This window comes from Panulirus ornatus, chromosome 2, assembly GCF_036320965.1.
Source record: "Panulirus ornatus isolate Po-2019 chromosome 2, ASM3632096v1, whole genome shotgun sequence".
Lineage (NCBI taxonomy): Eukaryota > Metazoa > Arthropoda > Malacostraca > Decapoda > Palinuridae > Panulirus > Panulirus ornatus.
The window spans coordinates 76,781,949-76,805,938 of NC_092225.1; the positions used below are offsets into that span (position 1 = coordinate 76,781,949).

General features: G+C 39.9%; 1 protein-coding gene across 3 annotated transcripts in view; it reads right to left on the reverse strand.

Moving 5' to 3' along the window:
* Positions 1-23,990, reverse strand: part of LOC139757368 (venom phosphodiesterase 2-like) — a 156,099-nt gene that overhangs the window by 28,936 nt on the left and 103,173 nt on the right. For 2 of the 3 annotated variants that reach the window (XM_071677782.1, XM_071677799.1), the window contains exons 13-15: positions 23,593-23,743; positions 13,833-14,014; positions 10,123-13,467 (exon numbers count right to left, since the gene is read on the reverse strand). In XM_071677782.1, coding sequence (XP_071533883.1) covers positions 13,844-14,014; positions 23,593-23,743 — 322 coding nt within the window. In that variant the 3' untranslated portion in view covers positions 10,123-13,467; positions 13,833-13,843. Of the gene's footprint in view, positions 1-10,122; positions 13,468-13,832; positions 14,015-23,592; positions 23,744-23,990 lie in introns of those variants that run through there. The other variant, XM_071677790.1, reaches the window with a different exon arrangement.

The window sequence follows — 23,990 nt, forward strand, 5'->3', positions numbered from 1 at the left end:
AGGAGTATTGCACTCCTTCCCTTGCTCTTGTCCTCTCACTAACCCCTGACTTCACTCCCAGACATTTCCAAACCACTCTTCCCCTTTACCTTGAGCTTCGTTTCACTCAGAGCCAAAACATCCAGGTTCCTTTCCTCAAACATACTACCTATCTCTCCTTTTTTTCACATCTTTTTATTCTCCCTAAAATTTAATGACACTCTCTCACCCCAACTCTCATTTGCCCTTTTTTTCACCTCTTGCACCTTTCTCTTGACCTCCTGTCTCTTTCTTTTATACATCTCCCACTCAATTGCATTTTTTCCCTGCAAAAATCGTCCAAATGCCTCTCTCTTCTCTTTCACTAATACTCTTACTTCTTCATCCCACCACTCACTACCCTTTCTAAAACAGCCCACCTCCCACTCTTCTCATGCCACAAGCATCTTTTGCGCAATCCATCACTGACTCCCTAAATACATCCCATTCCTCCCCCACTCCCCTTACTTCCATTGTTCTCACCTTTTTCCATTCTGTACACAGTCTCTCCTGGTACTTCCCCACACAGGTCTCCTTCCCAAGCTCACTTACTCTCACCACCTTCTTCACCCCAACATTCACTCCTCTTTTCTGAAAACCCATACTAATCTTCACCTTAGCCTCCACAAGATAATGATCAGACATCCCTCCAGTTGCACCTCTCAGCACATTAACATCCAAAAGTCTCTCTTTCGCACGCCTGTCCATTAACACGTAATCCAATAACGCTCTCTGGCCATCTCTCCTACTTACATAAGTATACTTATGTATATCTCGCTTTTTAAACCAGGTATTCCCAATCATCAGTCCTTTTTCAGCACATAAATCTACAAGCTCTTCACCATTTCCATTTACAACACTGAACACCCCATGCATACCAATTATTCCCTCAACTGCCACATTACTCACCTTTGCATTCAAATCACCCATCACTATAACCCGGTCTCGTGCATCAAAACCGCTAACACACTCATTCAGCTGCTCCCAAAACACTTACCTCTCATGATCCTTCTTCTCATGCCAGGTGCATATGCACCAATAATCACCCACCTCTCTCCATCAACTTTCAATTTTACCCATATTAATCAAGAATTTACTTTCTTACATTCTATGACATACTCTCCCTAAAATTTAATGACACTCTCTCACCCCAACTCTCATTTGCCCTTTTTTTCACCTCTTGCACCTTTCTCTTGACCTCCTGTCTCTTTCTTTTATACATCTCCCACTCAATTGCATTTTTTCCCTGCAAAAATCGTCCAAATGCCTCTCTCTTCTCTTTCACTAATACTCTTACTTCTTCATCCCACCACTCACTACCCTTTCTAAAACAGCCCACCTCCCACTCTTCTCATGCCACAAGCATCTTTTGCGCAATCCATCACTGATTCCCTAAATACATCCCATTCCTCCCCCACTCCCCTTACTTCCATTGTTCTCACCTTTTTCCATTCTGTACACAGTCTCTCCTGGTACTTCCCCACACAGGTCTCCTTCCCAAGCTCACTTACTCTCACCACCTTCTTCACCCCAACATTCACTCTTCTTTTCTGAAAACCCATACTAATCTTCACCTTAGCCTCCACAAGATAATGATCAGACATCCCTCCAGTTGCACCTCTCAGCACATTAACATCCAAAAGTCTCTCTTTCGCACGCCTGTCAATTAACACGTAATCCAATAACGCTCTCTGGCCATCTCTCCTACTTACATAAGTATACTTATGTATATCTCGCTTTTTAAACCAGGTATTCCCAATCATCAGTCCTTTTTTCAGCACATAAATCTACAAGCTCTTCACCATTTCCATTTACAACACTGAACACCCCATGCATACCAATTATTCCCTCAACTGCCACATTACTCACCTTTGCATTCAAATCACCCATCACTATAACCCGGTCTCGTGCATCAAAACCGCTAACACACTCATTCAGCTGCTCCCAAAACACTTGCCTCTCATGATCTTCTTCTCATGCCCAGGTGCATATGCACCAATAATCACCCACCTCTCTCCATCAACTTTCAATTTTACCCATATTAATCAAGAATTTACTTTCTTACATTCTATGACATACTCTCCCTAAAATTTAATGACACTCTCTCACCCCAACTCTCATTTGCCCTTTTTTTCACCTCTTGCACCTTTCTCTTGACCTCCTGTCTCTTTCTTTTATACATCTCCCACTCAATTGCATTTTTTCCCTGCAAAAATCGTCCAAATGCCTCTCTCTTCTCTTTCACTAATACTCTTACTTCTTCATCCCACCACTCTTCTCATGCCCAGGTGCATATGCACCAATAATCACCCACCTCTCTCCATCAACTTTCAATTTTACCCATATTAATCAAGAATTTACTTTCTTACATTCTATGACATACTCTCCCTAAAATTTAATGACACTCTCTCACCCCAACTCTCATTTGCCCTTTTTTTCACCTCTTGCACCTTTCTCTTGACCTCCTGTCTCTTTCTTTTATACATCTCCCACTCAATTGCATTTTTTCCCTGCAAAAATCGTCCAAATGCCTCTCTCTTCTCTTTCACTAATACTCTTACTTCTTCATCCCACCACTCACTACCCTTTCTAAAACAGCCCACCTCCCACTCTTCTCATGCCACAAGCATCTTTTGCGCAATCCATCACTGATTCCCTAAATACATCCCATTCCTCCCCCACTCCCCTTACTTCCATTGTTCTCACCTTTTTCCATTCTGTACACAGTCTCTCCTGGTACTTCCCCACACAGGTCTCCTTCCCAAGCTCACTTACTCTCACCACCTTCTTCACCCCAACATTCACTCTTCTTTTCTGAAAACCCCATACTAATCTTCACCTTAGCCTCCACAAGATAATGATCAGACATCCCTCCAGTTGCACCTCTCAGCACATTAACATCCAAAAGTCTCTCTTTCGCACGCCTGTCAATATATATATATATATATATATATATATATATATATATCCTCCCTGGGGATAGGGGAGAAAGAATACTTCCCACGTATTCCCTGCGTGTCGTAGAAGGCGACTAAAAGGGGAGGGAGCGCGGGGCTAGAAATCCTCCCCTCTCATTATTTTTTTTTTATTTTTCCAAAAGAAGGAACAGAGAAGGGGGCCAGGTGAGGATATTCCCTCAAAGGCCCAGTTCTCTGTTCTTAACGCTACCTCGCTAACGCGGGAAATGGCGAATAGTTTGAAAGAAAAGAAAATATATACATATACACACACACACACATACACACACACACGCACACACACACACACACACATATATATACATATAAAAAAATGTAAGAAACAATTTAGAAAACAAACTTTTAGCTTGAAATGAAAGAAAAAAATGAATGTCACATAATGGTTCAACCTCTGGCTATGGAAAAGGAAATGTACAATTTATTCACACAAACGTCAATAGCAGTTCTCATCAATTTCACCACTGTATCAATAAGCTTCAATGTCTAAGCTACATTTTTCTCCAACTTCACTATTTTCTTGTCAAAAACACCATGCATTAAAACTATCACTCCAGTAACACAACTATAAACATTTACTTCCCCTTTAAAAGTTCTGGAGAAGTCTGTCTCGATACACTGCGGCGAGGCGAGGCGACGCTGACACAATCACTGTCACAATATCACTTCTGCCTCCTCAAGTCAATCTCTCAGCCACAGTGCAGGACTTTCTGTCCAGACGTCTGTTCTTGTTTTACCTCGTCTGCAAACAATACTCAACAAACTTATACCTCTGTAATTTGAGCACTCACTCTTATCCCCTTTGCCTCTGTACGATGGTGCTATGCCAGCATTCCGCCAATCCTCAGGCACCTCACCATGAATCATGCATACATTAAATATCCTTACCAACCAGTCAACAATACAGTCACCCCCTTTTTTAATAAATTCCACTGCAATACCATCCAAACCGGCTGCCTTGCCGGCTTTCATCTTCCACAAAGCTTTTACTACCTCTTCTCTGTTTACCAAATCATTTCCCCTAACCCTCTCACTTTGCACACCACCTTGACCAAAACACCCTATATCTGCCACTCTGTCATCAAACACATTCAACAAACCTTCAAAATACTCACTCCATCTCCTCACATCACCACTACTTGTTATCACCTCCCCATTAGCCCCCTTCACTGAAGTTCCCATTTGTTCCCTTGCCTTACGCACTTTATTTACCTCCTTCCAAAACATCTTTTTTTTTTTATACTTTGTCGCTGTCTCCCGCGTTTACGAGGTAGCGCAAGGAAACAGACGAAAGAAATGGCCCAACCCCCCCCATACACATGTATATACATACGTCCACACACGCACATATACATACCTACACAGCTTTCCATGGTTTACCCCAGACGCTTCACATGTCTTGATTCAATCCACTGACAGCACGTCAACCCCGGTATACCACATTGCTCCAATTCACTCTATTCCTTGCCCTCCTTTCACCCTCCTGCAAGTTCAGGCCCCGATCACACAAAATCTTTTTCACTCCATCTTTCCACCTCCAATTTGGTCTCCCTCTTCTCCTCGTTCCCTCCACCTCCGACACATATATCTTCTTGGTCAACCTTTCCTCACTCATTCTCTCCATGTGCCCAAACCATTTCAAAACACCCTCTTCTGCTCTCTCAACCACGCTCTTTTTATTTCCACACATCTCTCTCACCCTTACGTTACTTACTCGATCAAACCACCTCACACCACACATTGTCCTCAGACATCTCATTTCCAGCACATCCATCCTCCTGCGCACAACTCTATCCATAGCCCACGCCTCGCAACCATACAACATTGTTGGAACCACTATTCCTTCAAACATACCCATTTTTGCTTTCCGAGATAATGTTCTCGACTTCCACACATTCTTCAAGGCTCCCAGAATTTTCGCCCCCTCCCCCACCCTATGGTCCAATTCTGCTTCCATGGTTCCATCCGCTGCCAGATCCACTCCCAGATATCTAAAACACTTCACTTCCTCCAGTTTTTCTCCATTCAAACTCACCTCCCAATTTACTTGACCCTCAACCCTACTGTACCTAATGACCTTGCTCTTATTCACATTTACTCTTAACTTTCTTCTTCCACACACTTTACCAAACTCCGTCACCAGCTTCTGCAGTTTCTCACATGAATCAGCCACCAGCGCTGTATCATCAGCGAACAACAACTGACTCACTTCCCAAGCTCTCTCATCCCCAACAGACTTCATACTTGCCCCTCTTTCCAAAACTCTTGCCTTTACCTCCCTAACAACCCCATCCATAAACAAATTAAACAACCATGGAGACATCACACACCCCTGCCGCAAACCTACATTCACTGAGAACCAATCACTTTCCTCTCTTCCTACACGTACACATGCCTTACATCCTCGATAAAAACTTTTCACTGCTTCTAACAACTTGCCTCCCACACCATATATTCTTAATACCTTCCACAGAGCATCTCTATCAACTCTATCATATGCCTTCTCCAGATCCATAAATGCTACATACAAATCCATTTGCTTTTCTAAGTATTTCTCACATACATTCTTCAAAGCAAACACCTGATCCACACATCCTCTACCACTTCTGAAACCACACTGCTCTTCCCCAATCTGATGCTCTGTACATGCCTTCACCCTCTCAATCAATACCCTCCCATACAATTTACCAGGAATACTCAACAAACTTATACCTCTGTAATTTGAGCACTCACTCTTATCCCCTTTTCCTTTGTACAATGGCACTATGCACGCATTCCTCCAATCCTCAGGCACCTCACCATGAGTCATACATACATTAAATAACCTTACCAACCAGTCAACAATACAGTCACCCCCTTTTTTAATAAATTCCACTGCAATACCATCCAAGCCTGCTGCCTTGCCGGCTTTCATCTTCCGCAAAGCTTTCACTACCTCTTCTCTGCTTACCAAATCGTTTTCCCTAACCCTCTCACTTTGCACACCACCTCGACCAAAACACCCTATATCTGCCACTCTATCATCAGACACATTCAACAAACCTTCAAAATACTCACTCCATCTCCTTCCCACATCACCACTACTTGTTATCACCTCCCCATTTGCGCCCTTCACTAAAGTTCCCATTTGCTCCTTTGTCTTACGCACTTTATTTACCTCCTTCCAGAACATCTTTTTATTCTCCCTAAAATTTAATGACACTCTCTCACCCCAACTCTCATTTGCCCTTTTTTTCACCTCTTGCACCTTTCTCTTGACCTCCTGTCTCTTTCTTTTATACATCTCCCACTCAATTGCATTTTTTCCCTGCAAAAATCGTCCAAATGCCTCTCTCTTCTCTTTCACTAATACTCTTACTTCTTCATCCCACCACTCACTACCCTTTCTAATCAACCCACCTCCCACTCTTCTCATGCCACAAGCATCTTTTGCGCAATCCATCACTGACTCCCTAAATACATCCCATTCCTCCCCCACTCCCCTTACTTCCATTGTTCTCACCTTTTTCCATTCTGTACACAGTCTCTCCTGGTACTTCCTCACACAGGTCTCCTTCCCAAGCTCACTTACTCTCACCACCTTCTTCACCCCAACATTCACTCTTCTTTTCTGAAAACCCATACAAATCTTCACCTTAGCACATTAACATCCAAAAGTCTCTCTTTCGCACGCCTGTCAATTAACACGTAATCCAATAACGCTCTCTGGCCATCTCTCCTACTCACATAAGTGTACTTATGTATATCTCGCTTTTTAAACCAGGTATTCCCAATCATCAGTCCTTTTTCAGCACATAAATCTACAAGCTCTTCACCATTTCCATTTACAACACTGAACACCCCATGTATACCAATTATTCCCTCAACTGCCACATTACTCACCTTTGCATTCAAATCACCCATCACTATAACCCGGTCTCGTGCATCAAAACCACTAACACACTCATTCAGCTGCTCCCAAAACACTTGCCTCTCATGATCTTTCTTCTCATGCCCAGGTGCATATGCACCAATAATCACCCACCTCTCTCCATCAACTTTCAGTTTTACCCATATTAGTCGAGAATTTACTTTCTTACATTCTATCACATACTCCCACAACTCCTGTTTCAGGAGTATTGCCACTCCTTCCCTTGCTCTTGTCCTCTCACTAACCCCTGACTTTACTCCCCAGACATTCCCAAACCACTCCTCTCCTTTTCCCTTGAGCTTCGTTTCACTCAGAGCCAAAACATCCAGGTTCCTTTCCTCAAACATACTACCTATCTCTCCTTTTTTCACATCTTTTTATTCTTCCTAAAATTTAATGATACTCTCACCCCAAGTGAGATCTCATTTGCCCTCTTTTTCACCTCTTGCACCTTTCTCTTGGCCTCCTGCCTCTTTCTTTTAAACATCTCAAAGGCATTTGAGGATTTCTTAGAAAATTTGTGTAAAGTATTAATTGGCTTATATTGGAAGGGAGTGGAAAGTAATGTTTGAGGATATGTGGCATGAGGAGGGTTAATTGAGTAAGAAATGATAGGGCAGGAGGGAGGTGTGGTATTAATATGAATTTGGTTGAGACAACTGAGGATGGTGTGCTAAAATATTTTAGGATTGGACAATTGGAAAAGAGGATTTATGTGTAAGTGGAGGGTACAAGAATTGGGAGATGGAAGGATGAACTGAATGAGGTTTTGATGTCTGAGCATACATGATGGTGAAAGGCATGCATGAGATAAGAGATAATTGTGGTGATATGGTATACAGTGGTTGATATCCTCTCAGAGTTATGAACTAGGGCATATGATACTCCCAGGGAAAACTACAGGAAGGTCTGTAGGGCCTGTTTGCAGAAGTGGGTGACTGAGTTTGGGAGAATGTGTGAAAGGAGGTAGTTGACAGTAAATGTGAATAAAAGCAAGATCATTTAATAGGTTCAGCAGGGCAGAGGGACAGGTTAGTTGGGGTGTGAATTTGAATGGAGAAAATTTGGAGAAAGTAAATTTTAGATACCTGGTAGTGAACATGGCAGCAAATGGAACTGTGGAAGTGAGGAGGTGAAGATTTTGGGGCCATAGAGGAATTTGTGGAGAGGTTATCTGGGAGGGCAAATATGGGTATTTTTAAAGTTGATAATAGTCCCAACAATGTTTTATAGCTGTGAGAAATGGGTAATAGATAAAGATTTTAGAGGAGGGTGGATACATTAGAAACAATGTTTTAGGGCAATGTGTGGTGTGAGTTGGTTTGGTTAAGTAAGTTATTAATATGCAAGAAAGAGGTGGTAATAAAGAGTGTATGGTTGAAAGAGCTGAAGAGGACATGCTGAAATGGTTTGGACATTTGGAGAAATTGAGTAAGGAGAGGTTGATGACAAAAAGGATATATGTGTCAAGTGGAGGGGACAAGAAGGGAAGACCAAAATGGAGATAGAAGGATGGATTGAAAAAGATTTTGAGCGATCAGGGCCTGAACATGTGGAGGGTGATAGGAGTGCATGGAAAGTTTGAATTGGAATGAATTGGTTGTGCGTGACCCACTGTCAGTGGACTGAACCAGGGCATGTGAAATGGCCTGGGGAAATAATGGATAGGTCTGTGTGTCCTGGTTGTGGTTTCACTGCATTACACATGACAGCTAGAGAATGCAGCCTTTCTTTGTCTTTTTCTGTACTACCACTCTTACATGGGAAATGTCACAAGTATTAAAGAGAGAGAAGAATTCATATATATATATTTCTTTTATACAACAGTAAACCCTCGACTTAATGAACTAATCTGGGGAGGGGGTGTCCATTAATGCCGAAAGTCCATTAAATCGAGAATATAACCTATGGGCCATTTTTTTAATACAATATACAGTTCACATGCATTCTTTTAACTCTTCTGTCACTTGATGCCATTTTAAATTGCGATTATTGCAAAATTATTTGATAAGTTAAGTCACAATTCTCTGTTCAACCTGACTGCATGGTAGCTTGAGGCAGATTTAGACCAAAACAAAGTAAGTATACCCTACTCTACCAAAAACAAGTGCAATAGGAAATGCACATGGTGCGGTGTTTGAGATTTTTAAATTCTTTATTTCTTAAATTATCAGTTACTGTATTATTATTTGGCCAGTCCATTTAATTCAGAATCCATTAAAATGAGGGTTTTCTGTATTCACTGTTTCCTTTGTTTGCAAGGTAGTGCCAGAAACAGATGAAGAAATGGCTTCATTTGCTCACATCCACTCTCTAGCTATCATGTATTAATAAACCAAAAGCTGAGCCCTTTATCTGGCCCTACAGACCTTTCCATGGTTTCCTTTAACCACTTCTTGTGGCCTGGTTCAGCCAATTGACAGCACATTGTCCCCTGTAAACTGCATTCCTCCATAGTGCTCTATCCCTTGCATGCATTTTACCCTCCTGCATGTTCAGGCCCCAAGCCTTCAAAGCATCTTTCACTCCATCCTTCCACCTTCTTGGTTCTTCCTTTCCCTTGATCCTTCCACTTACGACATGTATACTCTCTTAGTCATCCTTTCCTCTCTCATCTCTGTATTTTCAAACCATTTCAGCATACTCATTTTAGGACTCACATACATATTCTTCCAACTACAATGCTTCTCTCCTATTATATCATCTTTTATTTGATCAACCCTCCTTACAACACATATTGTCCTCGAACCTTTCATTTCGAGAACATTCACTGTACCCATTACAATTTTGTCTGTAAGGCCCATGCCTCGAATACTTATAGCACTGAAGGGACTGTTATACCTTCAAGGTTGAATTTGAATAAAAGCAAGTTTATTAGGTTCAGCAGTGCTGAGGGACATGTTGGGATGTGAGTTTGGTGAAAATTTGGAGGAAGGGGAATGTTTTAGATACCTGGGAGTGTTTATGGTAGTGAATGGAACCATGAGAGCATAACTGAGTCATATGTTGGGTAAGGGAGCATTGAGGAATGTGTTGAAAGAGAGGTCATGTAGGAGGGAAAAATGGGTACCCCATGATTTGGGAATTTGTGGGTTAGGGAGAGAGCCTTTTGACAGGTATACCTAAAGCCTTATAAAGAACTCTTCAAGATCAAAAATTTTCATGTTATCCTTTGAAATGAACTTACTTAATCTTTAAAAATGTAAAAAAAATTGTAAAGATATATGATAGCTGTATTTATCCCTTGATGTCACACCATACTCCCACAAAGTGCCACGGAAAACCATAGATACTCCAAAGTTGATGCTGTGGTTGGTAAAATGATATACATTAATCTGAGTGCATATACTCAAAACTGTAGTAGGCAAAACTGTGATAGGCAGGTGACTTCTATTTAGTAGTTGCAACAATGTTGTATGATAGGAGGCTTGGGCTATAAATGAGAATGTGTATGTGTTGGAATTGAAATGTTTGAGGTGGTTTGTTGTAAACTGGGTGTAAGAGGTGTGCTGATAAGAAGAGTGTCGTCGAAAGTGCTGAAGAGGGTTTGCTGAAATGTTGGACAAATGGAGAGTATAAGTAAGGAAAGGTTGACAGAGGATATATATGTAAAAAGTGGACTGGACAAGGAGAAGATGGAGACCAAATTAGAGGTGGAAGGATGGAGTGAAAAATATTTTTGAGTGATTGGTGCCTATAGATGCAGGAGGGTGAAGGGTGTGTATGGAATAAAAAGAGTTGGAGTGATGTGGCTTCACATGCCCTGGTTCAACCCACTGACAGCACGTCGATTTCTGTGTATACCACATCATTCTACGTTTTCCTCCGATCACTCAAAATCTTTAAATTTGCCCACCTTGATCTGATCACAATCTTTTAAGCTTTTTAAAGGAGATTGATGAAGTGGAGAGAGGACTTCTCTTTGAGAGATATAGGGATGAAGCAGCCAAAGAACAGAACATGAAATTAACTAAGAAACTTGGGAATAAGGACGTAAAGAAATACTGATATATTATAAACATTACGGTGGAATGGAACAGATCAACTGAAGACATGGTTAATGCAGACAACATACATAAAATCAAGAGGTGTATGATCAAATGTTCTAGAGATGAGGCTGTACAAATGTAAAACACCCTCCCTTTACAGGACTTGGAGGTAATTAGATCTAACCATTTGTTAATTGTGTCTGAATCTTCTGATCCAGTCATTTTGCATAATCTGATGTCATTAACAAAGGCCCTTACTATGCCTTCCTTTACTTCACTGTTGATACTGGCTATGTAAAGAGTATCAAGGATAGTACCATTCCTTGCAGTAATCCCAGATAGGACATCCTTATACATGGTTCCATTTCCTTTTGCTTTGAAGTTAGAAACACTTTGATTCATCTTCATTTCCAGTTGCCTGAACTGTCTGTTAGAAACTTTGATTCATCTTCATAGTGTATCATTGTTTTGTTTAGCTACATTTTTTTTTTTTTACCAAATTCTTTGGTCTTTGTCAAATTCTTTTGCGGTAGAAAAAAATATCCTCTAATTAACTTTTATGTATGTCTTTATAGTGAAGTGATGACAGGGTTTGCATACTTTTCCTAATACAATTCCATGATGGCCTTCATATATGTAGTCATTCTTGATCAGATGGGTTTATCACTCTCTCAAGCACTTATATTACATGAAAGTCAAGCTAACTGGTTTTTATTGTTTAGGTATTAGCTTAGGGCCTCCTTAGTTTATGTAGCTTTTCTTGATGAGATGTTCTAATTAACATTATCTCACTTTTTTGCCATGGCCATCCCTTGATTGGAGTTCCCAGAGGGACTGGGCATCAGAGATATAGAAAGATCTAGATGACTTGTAATATTACATGTAAAGTCAAAATAACTTATTTTTATGTTTAGATATTAACTTGGATCCTTCTTTTTGTATCAATATTACTTATGCCAATATGTGATTGCTTTCATTCAGACTTTGCTTCAGTAATATCACTAGTTTTGCTCTTGCTTTTTTTTTTCTTTTTTTTTTTGAGGAATGTGGCTGGGATTACATCTGGTAATGTAACCAAATTTTTTCTTTTAAGCTCATCAATTACTGTGAAAGAGTCATAGTAGTAAATGCAGTCTGACTGAGAGGTTTGATGAAATGCTTTGGACATGTAGAAAGGATGAGCAAAGAACTACAACGAGTATCTGTGCTTCAAAAGTGGAGGGAGGAAGATGAAAGGGAAACTAAGGAGGGGATGGAAGGATGGAGTAAAGAAAGCTTGTGACAAGCATGCATGTAAGTGAATGAATTGTATTAATGTGGTATATAAGGGAGAGTAATTTCCTATCAGTGGGCTGAACTAAGGCATATGGAACAGAAAAGACTTGGATGTAAATGGTGGGCTCTGGTTTCAGAACATTATGCATGACTACTTAGAGTGGATGTGTGCTAATTGGATCCTTGTTCATTTGTTCCTGATGCTGCTTTTCTAAGGGAAGAGAAATATTTGTGTGAAACAAGAGAGACGTGTATAAAGTTGAAATTATAAACTTATCAGTGAACAGGTTTTTAAATGGCTGTCACTATACAAACTCAAAACTTTTAAACTCTGCCAAAGTGTACTCATTATGGAGTGGTCAAGAAAAAAAGTTAAAGAATGTTGAAGGGAACCAGGAAGTACTAAATAATATTAATACATAAAAATTTATGAGTGACATTTTAAAGGTTAGGTTAAAATTCAACGAAGTGGATTACAATCAACAAAGATAAGAATTATGAGATGGAATACATTACAATGAAGATAAAAGCCCCTGAGCCTTGAATTCTTCACATAGCATCAGTCTTCCAAGGATGATGGCTCCTACTATGTTTTAACTTGCATAGCACTAGCCTTACAAAGATGATGGAAGTTAATATATTTTGGTCCTGCTTATCTATCTATACACAATTTCATACATGTCCTTACCTTAAGATTGTGGTAATCAGCTAATTTCTTGAGGCTGAACATCCAACAACCAATAAGTCATGTGTGAACCTCCATAAAGTTAGCTAGCTTCAGTTAAGTTATCACTCTGCTCATGTTGAAATTACTGCTTTTGACAATCTGCATCTCAATCACCACTATTTAAGCTGCAAAGGGATGGCTTATGGTTTATGCAACCACTGTTTGGAGATTTATGACCCAGAATCAATGCCATCTCTGGTAGCATACTGTACTTCACATTAGTCTGGTATGTTTCTCCAGAAGTGCTACACAGTCTCTGAAGGTCACTAAGTAAAGTGTAAACAATCCAGACATCCAGTTACATAAAAAAGATGAACTGATCAAAGTCAACATTCATAAATGTTTTTTCTGCACAGCTTAGATGAACAAAGCTCTTGCTGTCTTGAAATAGTAATCTCTGCACATGTCAACTTTAGCCTGTAATCTGATGCTCATTGTTCCTTATGGAATCTGCAATAGTTACCATCGATCATCAGTCTCTGTATGTAATAAAATGTAGTATTGTTTTTCCCGCATAATCTGCCAAAAGTAGTCTTCGTTAGAGCTCCAAGAAAACGCATTACTTCCCATTTGCTGAAGGGAGAGTTAGATAACATGAAATCAGGCAAAGTCTTTTGATAAAAGTGGATGCTATTTACACCAGTTATTAACAGGATTTATATGAATGGAAGTTAATTATGATAATGCTTTTCTGTGCCATTTACCCTCCTCTGTAGCAATGCTTTCTACTTCAACCTTCAATAGGAATAGTAACTTTTAACAGAATCCAAATCAATACAAGGGTCAAGGAAATATGACCAAATCATTTTTAGGTATTCATCACCAATGCGTAGCTGTACTTATATTTGCAACAGACTTCTGCACAGAATAAAAACTAAGGATTTTGAATTACACCTTGTAAACCTTGAAGCTTATCCATCTCCTTTGTAGTTACTTACCAAGAAATGTGTTAGTTGTGAAGTCTGTTCCACCAGGTTTCATAACCCCAGATGTTGGAATGAATCCTCACCTGAAGTCTCACTTGATCATAATAGTGCATACTGGGATAAAACTTGAGTCCTGTTATCTTCTCCACATCCTGCACCTTTGCACTGAACTCTTGAGCATATCTTGCAGCATTCTGTTAAAGGTTTTGGTTTACATATACATATATTAGAGAACAATGAATATAAAGGATGTGGGATATTGTTACATTAAGATAAAAGTTATATAAACCCTAACATAGAAACAATTTTGTGGTCTATACCATCAACTGATTACTTTGTTTTAAATGTGTAAGTAAATGTGCGTAATACAATATTACACATATAAACAATAAAGGTATGACAAAATTTGAAATACAAATATAAGCTAAAAAGTTTTATGGACTGAACAAAGTATATATACACTTTCCAAAAATATAAAAAAAAGACCTCAATACACTCAAACAGTGCTGTCTTTAAGAAAAACTTTTCAGAAAATGTCGTGTTTGTAGTTTTTCAGAACCCTGTATCTGCACTCTTCCTTCTTAAGCACATTTGCCACAGCTGGTTGTGCATCAAAATAAGCAGTTCCTTTACTATTTAGTACAATGTACATTTGACTTTTTTTAGTGCTACTCCCAAGTAACTACACTATTTCTGGCCCTTCAAAGCTGTGTGGCATGAAACCACACTTTCAGGGTCAGCACTGTAAGGAGTCAATGTCTTCAAAGCCTGCACTAATTTGGAAGAAAAACAGTAACACTCCAAGAATTTATAAGAGATCATACAATTTCCAGGATAAAATGTCAAATTACATGGTAAAACAGGGTTTCCTGTAGCACGCTGTCCATGATATCATTACGGAATTGAATAAGAAAGTTCTATCCAAAAAATTCCACTACTACATCTCTTGTCAAGTCAATCATCTGCTTTGCACTTTTTGCCTCAAGAAACATAATCCATTCTACAATTTTTTCTTGGGCCTTGATTTTGCTTTGAGTACAATTTTGGTCCTGACACTTGCTGAACACCGCTTTGTCATAACAAAAGAATTATGAACCTTCTTCTTTTACCATCATTAGTTACTTGTTTAGTGTTTTTTTTCAGTTTTTTTTGCTGCGGGGTATGAATCAGATTCCAAGTCAGAGAAGCAAGAGCAACTTCAATGTCTTTTTTACTGTCTCTGAAGTTTTCTGAACAGATGAAGTAAGTAGATTGTAGGAAGCCAATGATTAGCGAGCTATATTACCAGTGCTACCCATCTGGGTATTGATAGTGTTAGTGACAGATGTGTAGTAAGCCATCACTAGTGGTTGTCACGTTGCACACCTCTGATTCGGGTAGCTGTCTTTTCTTTCAGCCTCGCCCACATGTGGACTACTGGTATTCTGTCCACAAACATACAATATCTTCTTGTCATACATATGACACCTAACTCACACAGCTCATTCTTCCTTACTATAAATTTTTCTGCAATGAGCACTATGCACTGGTCCTGCCTTTTGGCAAAATGGTAGGAGCAATAAATAGAACAAGTAATTAGGAACATTTAGGCAGAAGGATAAGGCATAAAAAATTAGGGATCAGTGGTAGGTAGGAACATCAGGCAGGAGCTCTAGGTAGTAGTCAATACCATTTGGTAGGAGCCTCTGCAAACACTGCTTGAGTTGCCCACTGCCACGGCCTATTAAGACTGAGGCACTAAAGGCCAAGAAGCAGCATTGGAGTTCACTAGTTATGGAGACAATTGTTGTGGTCGCCCCCTTGAGTGAGTGCCAGGTGGGAACAGGCATCAGAGATAGATACAGATGAAGTAAGTTTAGCATCATAGCTATATAATATTCCTATTTTCCACCTTTCCACAGCCTCAGAAAACCTCTAGCGGCTGCCTTCTCTTTTTGCATACTGTTACTGGATGTCAATATAATTGTGCAGGTTTCTTCTTATTTATTATTCTTTTTATTTTTCTTTGTCGCTGTCTCCCGTGTTAGCGAGGTAGTGTAAGGAAACAGACGAAAGAATGGCCCAACCCACCCACACACACATGTATATACATACATGTCCACACATGCACATATACATACCTATACATCTCAACGTATACATACATAAATATACATACACAGACATATACATATATACACATGTACATAATTCATAGTCTGCCTTTATTCATTCCCATCGCCACCCCGCCACACATGAAATAACAACCCCCTCCCCCCTCATGTGCGCGAGGTAGCGCTAGAAAAAGACAACAAAGGCCACATTCACTCACACTCAGTCTCTAGCTGTCATGTAATAATGCACCGAAACCACAGCTCCCTTTCCATATCCAGGCCCCACAGAACTTTCCATGGTTTACCCCAGACGCTTCACATGCCCTGGTTCAATCCACTGACAGCACGTCAACCCCGGTATATCACATCGTTCCAGTTCACTCTTTTCCTTGCACGCCTTTCACCCTCCTGCATGTTTAGGCTCTGATCACTCAAAATCTTTTTCACTTCATCCTTCCACCTCCAATTTGGTCTCCCACTTCTCCTCGTTCCCTCCACCTCTGACACATATATTCTCTTGGTCAATCTTTCCTCACTCATTCTCTCCATATGACCAAACCATTTCAAAACACCCTCTTCTGCTCTCTCAACCACACTCTTTTTATTACCAGACATCTCTCTTACCCTACTATTACTTACTCAATCAAACCACCTCACACCACATATTGTCCTCAAACATCTCATTTCCAGCACATCCACCTTCCTCTGCACAACTCTATCCATAGCCCACGCCTCACAACCATATAACATTGCTGGAACCACTATTCCTTCAAACATACCCATTTTTGCTTTCCGAAATAACATTCTCGACTTCCACACATTCTTCAATGCTCCCAGAACTTTCGCTCCCTCCCCCACACTATGATTCACTTCCGCTTCCATGGTTCCATCTGCTGCCAAATCCACTCCCAGATATCTAAAACACTTCACTTTCTCCAGTTTTTCTCCATTCAAACTTACCTCCCAGTTGACTTGTCCCTCAACCCTACTGTACCTAATAACCTTGCTCTTATTCACATTTACTCTCGGCTTTCTTCTTTCACACACTTTACCAAACTCAGTCACCAGCTTCTGCAGTTTCTCGCATGAATCAACCACCAGCGCTGCATCATCAGCGAACAACAACTGACTCACTTCCCAAGCTCTTTCATCCACAACAGACTGCATACTTGTCCCTCTTTCCAAAACTCTTGCATTAACCTTCCTAACAACCCCATCCATAAACAAATTAAACAACCATGGAGACATCACACACCCCTGCCGCAAACCTACATTTACTGAGAACAAATCACTTTCCTCTCTTCCTACACATACACATGCCTTACATCCTCGATAAAAACTTTTCACTGCTTCTAACAACTTTCCTCCCACACCATATATTCTTAATACCTTCCTCAAAGCATCTCTATCAACTCTATCATATGCCTTCTCCAGATCCATAAATGCTCCATACAAATCCATTTGCTTTTCTAAGTATTTCTCACGTACATTCTTCAAAGCAAACACCTGATCCACACATCCTATACCACTACTGAAACCACACTGCTCTTCCCCAGTCTGATGCTCTGTACATGCCTTCACCCTCTCAATCAATACCCTCCCATATAATTTCCCTGGAATACTCAACAAACTTATACCTCCGTAATTTGAGCACTCACTTTTATCCCCTTTGCCTTCATACAATGGCACTATGCAAGCATTTTGCCAATCCTCAGGCTCCTCACCCTGAGTTATACATACATTAAATAACCTTACCAACCAGTCAATAATACAGTCACCCCCTTTTTTAATAAATTCCACTGCAATACCATCCATACCCGCTGCCTTGCTGGCTTTCATCTTCTGCAAAGCTTTTACTACCTCTTCTCTGTTTACCAAATCATTTTCTCTAACCCTCTCACTTTACACACCACCTCGACCAAAACACCCTATATCTGCCACTCAAACACATTCAAAAAACCTTCAAAATACTCACTCCATCTCCTTCTCATATCACCACTACTTGTAATCACCTCCCCATTAGCCTCTTTCACTAAAGTTCCCATTTGTTTCCTTGTCTTACGCACTTTATTTACCTCCTTCCAAAACATCTTTTTATTCTCCCTAAAATTTAATGATACTCTCTCACCCCAACTCATTTGCCCTCTTTTTCACCTCTTGCACCTTTCTCTTGACCTCCTGCCTCTTTCTTTTATACATCTCCCAGTCATTTGCATTATTTCCTTGCAAAAATCATCTGAATGCCTCTCTCTTCTCTTTCACTAATACTCTTACTTCTTCATCCCACCACTCACTACCCTTTCTAATCTGCCCACCTCCTACACTTCTCATGCCACAAGCATCTTTTGCGCAAGCCGTCACTGCTTCCCTAAATACATCCTATTCCTCCCCCACTCCCCTTATGTCCTTTTTTCTCACCTTTTTCCATTCTGTACTCAGTCTCTCCTGGTACTTCCTCACACAAGCCTCCTTCCCAAGCTCACTTACTCTCACCACACTTTTCACCCCAACATTCTCTCTTCTTTTCTGAAAACCTCTACAAATCTTCACCTTTGCCTCCACAAGATAATGATCAGACATCCCTCCAGTTGCACCTCTCAGCACATTAACATCCAAAAGTCTCTCTTTCATGCGCCTATCAAATAACACGTAATCCAATAATGCTCTCTGGCCATCTCTCCTACTTACATACGTATATTTATGTATATCTCTCTTTTTAAACCAGGTATTCCCAATCACCAGTCCTTTTTCAGGACATAAATCTACAAGCTCTTCACCATTTCCATTTACATCACTGAACACCCCATGTACACCAATTATTCCCTCAACTGCCACATTACTCACCTTTGCATTCACATCACCCATCACTATAACCCGGTCTCGTGCATCAAACTACTAACACACTCACTCAGCTGCTCCCAAAACACTTGCCTCTCATAATCTTTCTTCTCATGCCCAGGTGCATATGCACCAATAATCACCCATCTCTCTCCATCCACTTTCAGTTTTACCCATATCAATCTAGAGTTTACTTTCTTACACTTACATACTCCCACCACTCGTGTTTGAGAAGTAGCGCTACTCCTTCCCTTGCTCTTGTCCTCTCACTAACCCCTGACTTTACTCCCAAGACATTCCCAAACCACTCTTCCCCTTTATCCTTGAGCTTCATTTCACTCAGAGCCAAAACATCCAAGTTCCTTTCCTCAAACATACTACCTATCTTTCCTTTTTTCTCATCTTGGTTACATCCACACACATTTAGACACCCCAATCTGAGCCTTCAAGGAGGATGAGCACTACCCGCGTGACTCCTTCTGTTTCCGCTTTTAGAAAGTTAAAATACAAGGAGGGGAGGGTTTCCAGCCCCCCGCTCCCGTCCCCTTTAGTCGCCTTCTACGACACGTGAGGAATGCGTGGGAAGTATTCTTTCTCCCCTATCCCCAGGGAAATAATACAACTATTAAATCTTTTAAACAAGGTTTTTATTGTTGCATCAGTTAATATCAGAAGTACTCCCAGATGTAGGCTCCTCAGTCTTGGGCAAAGGTTTTTCGTGGCATACGATGCCAATACAGGACAGATTCATTAGCATTACACACTTGTTCTGGGGCTAAGTTTTCTGCTGCCACTAACTGTGCATATTCATCCACAAACTTTGTCACAGCTTCATAACAAGTAGTTAATGTAACGAACAACCACAGGTTGTTACTATTGTTGTTTTACTGTCAAGACAGCCAGCCCGCACTGCATCAGTCCCAGCCAGGCAGCCAGCTCGTACACTCTCTTTCACCCTATATGTCTTGCTGTTGGTTGTTTGACAGAGAATTGTAGTCTTTATAAATTTTTTTAATACAACGTTTACACTCAAGCTTCCATGTCAGCACTACGCTTTTCTCCATACACACTATGGGCTGAAATTCCATGTCTCTATTTAAACTTATATAACCATCTTTGCAAATATTCACAGTCACAGTCTAACTTTAGTTCTCTATGAAAATATTTGCCTGCTCAATAAGCATCTCCCTAGAAATGCTTACACATTTATTACATCGAAGCTTAAACCACTTTACAGGTGCACTGTCTAATTCTGTACTCCTGGCACCTTTCAAAGTTTTTCAAAACTTTAAACTTTTCTGGTCTTCATTTTCAGCAAAAAACTGAATATGAGAAATCAACAGACTGTTAATTAGCTTGGCTGCAATGTAAACAGATTTTGGCACCTTAGCACTGCTACAGTGCCTCCTTGGAGGCAGATCCACAAACTATTAGTGGCAGATTCAAAACGTGCCAGACCATGGGAGTTACCGGAGCAGAGAGCACCGGATCAGAGAGGTAAAACCTATATCTTCTCATATCTGCACTTTTAACTTCCTCATTTACCAGATAACCAAACTTCAATCACTTTCCAAATGTTGTGTCAAATATAATACTTTCAATGTCTGTGATGATATATGTGAAGATAAGATGTAGAGAGGTAAAACCTATATCTTCTCTTCAAATCCTGTCTCATCTGCACTTTTAACTTCCTCATTTACCAGATAACCAAACTTCAGCTAAACATCAATCACTTTCCAAATGTTGTGTCAAATGTAATATTTTCAATGTCCATGATGATATGAGTGAAGATAAGATGTAGCGATGACACTATATCAGTCCCTCTCATCCTGATATTTTCTTGGGCAAGCTGATGAAGGAAATTTTCCTAAGCACACTTGGAGAGCTTTTGTTTCCATTATGCCCTGACAAAATAAGAATCCATACTCTGCCAATATAATCTGTGTAACTGAAATGCTCCATTATCTATTTCACCTTCTCTGAGAAGTGCATGTTTTACTGCTAAGTGTACCATCCTGATTGTTTCTTTATTGTATATATATGTACATTCTGGATAATTAAAATTCTCTGAAGGATTATATACTATCAACACTGCTATGCATTTCTTTCTTACAGTTACCTTTCCCATTGTGTACTGTCTGAATGGAGACTATTTCCTTATACTTATGGCTATGTTTTATTAAGACAATCAATCCTTCCCCTCTTATGTTTTCTCTTTTCCTTCTTCCTATCATGTGTCCTTCTGGGCAGAATAAGTGAGACTTCACCTCATTAAGAAGCTTTGTTTTCACAACACCAATAATATCAGTTGTGTTTTCCCAAAAATGATCCTTAGATTTCAACTCTCTACCAATTACTACTAATCCATCAGCAATTGTATACACTACTTTCAGTTTAACACTTCCATCGTCAAACATTCCAAACCTGTCAGTAAAGAGGTTGGGGTGTTCCACGTTCTTGCATATTTGGTGTTGCCTATTTTTTGCCATATGACTTTTTTCTTCTCTCCCTCTCTTCTCTTGGTCTATCATGTTTGATGAATACTCAATTGAAGTCCACCTCGTTTCTAAGTTTCTTTGCCAGCCAAAATACCTATCTTTGCCTTCACAGTAGTGACTTCTCTTTCTATGCATTTCTCAATGCAGATGTGACTTTTACCCCCTTATCCACTCTATGGTTCATTTTGGCTCCCTTAGTTCATCTGCTGCCATTTACAATCCCAGGTATCTAAACATACCACTTCCTCTAGGTTCACTTTATGCAAACTCACATTAAAATTGACCTGTCTTTCTTCCATGCTAAAGCTCATTCCCTTACTTTTATTCACATTAACTCAACTTCCTTCTAACTTCCTCCTTTCACATCCCCCAAAATCTCAGACACCAGGTTCTGCAGCTTCTTACTTGTGTCTACCACCAGAGCTGTGTTGTCCGCAAAATGATTCGCCTTCAAGCTCACCCATTCCCAACTGAATGCTGACCCAAACTTTTTTCAAAACCTTTGCAATTATCTCCCTCACCAGAGTATCGATAAACAAATTAAATTAACAGCTATGTGAAAACCCACCCAAGTGACAGACCCACCTTGGAACCACTCACCCTCCTCTCTATCTACTCAAACACAAGCATTACCTTTGTGAAAAAAACTACCCACTCCATCTAGTAGCTTTCCTCCCATTCCATATAATTGTAGCACCTTTCACAAAGCATCTCTATCAACCCTATTATATGCTTTCTCCAGATTCATAAATGCCACACAGAAAACCCTCTGTTTCTCTAAATATTTTGCACAATGATTCTTCAAGGCAAACACCTGGTTCACACATCCTCTATCACTCCTGAAGCCACATTCTTCCTTCCCCATCTGAATCTCTGTGTACTCCATCACCCTCTCAATCACTAGTCTCCTACACAACTTACAAAGTATAGTAACAAACTTACACTTCTGTAATTCAAAAATCCACTTTTGTCCCCTTGCCTTTATACAATGGCACTATACATGCATTCCACCACTCCTCTTGCACCTTACTTTGAGCCATATATACACTGACACTCATTTTATGCAAGACTCTTACATCTCTTTTTTTTTTTTCACTTTTTCATAATTTGGAAAAAAGACTGTCTATTTTTGTACACTCTAGGAGTCCATCCAACTGACTTCACACTGAAATGGTTAAATGAAAACCCACTAGAAAATGTAGTGATGGGGGCTTGGTGTCGGACTTGGCTATTGCCTTGAGTTTCTCACAAGAATCATATCTAAAATGACAACCTTACATCTTGTGCTTCCCCAAGTACTTATAATATTTTTGCAGTCATAATGAATTTGATACACTTTCTTGGAAGCAGAAAATAGTGGGAAAAGGCAAAAACACATGGCAATAGTGAGCACTGGCTAACATATGTCTGTTTACAAACTGACTGCAAATGGGTGGGATACAAATTGAGAAGTGTTTTACCAGTGGGGGGATCATGAAGTGAAAGGTACTTTGCAATGACATAAAATCCACAATGAATAGACATATGCCTTACAATATCTTGAAATACTTCATTATTAGAGGAAAAATACTTTATGGGATAAAAATATTTGTTTTTCAATTTTGTCGCAACTATGAGAAGTTATGTGTTGATAGATAAGTCTGAACAGAAACCTAACTTTCAGCTGTCATAAGTGCAATATATCTTTCTTTTGAGTTGTCATTATATAGGGGATGCCAGCAGTCTGCAGGGTTTGGCTACAAAAGGTTGACTCTGGTTCAAGAGTATTATACCTGACAGTCTTAGGCTCTAGCTTCCACTTTACAAAGACAGCTATTTCCAACATGTTTAAGAGTGAAAACCAGCTGACTAAAGGCATTAAAACATACATCAGTAGAAACAACTCAAGGCTAGAAACTGAAGATATATTGACATCAACTGTGCCTCCTGACTCGTGAGTACATTCATACTTTTGATATAGTGAGTTCATTTTCCCATGGTTACTACATTACACCTCTTCACATTCTTATAATAATATATTCATTGAATCTGTGTAGCTGTTTGATTCAGCATGGACCTTTTATGCTCTCATGAAAATGCTTGTGTTCAGCCTCATACCATTTTTTTTCCATCAAAGTACTTGGTATTCTTAGTTTAACTGCTGAACAGATTTGTAGACTGACAGGCTCACATGAACGACTTACAAGTTTGAAGACATTTAAATTAAGCATCTGATTCATTATTCATGACAAAGATGGACGGGGAGCTTGATAAGGGAAATATGGACTCACGTCTTGTTGCACAGATTCTAGGATTTTTCCTTTTTCACCTTCAGAAAACTATGGACAGAAAGAAAGAACTTACCAGGCAATTGGTGATGGGAAGGTACTGTGGATAAACAAAGGCAAGGGAATCAACCTGGTCGTGAGGACAGTCTGCTAAATGGTCAACCCAGACTGAGCAACGACTTGCTACCAGAAACATGTGTGTTGGCACTACCAATCCCGTAGTTTGGCTGAAAGAGGAGGAAGAAAATCCTGAAAAGTCAAGCTCACCTCTATTCCTTAATGAAACAATTTTAAAAATAAGTATTACCATCAGAATGAATACCAATGTAGGAAAAGAAACCAAAGGGACTATAAAAGCCCCATCCTTATTTTGTAAAGGCAAATAAACATAAGAACAGATTACTAAATTCACCTTTTTTTTCATAAAGGTACAAAATTGGGAATATGCAACCTGGTAAAGGATACAGGTATCAC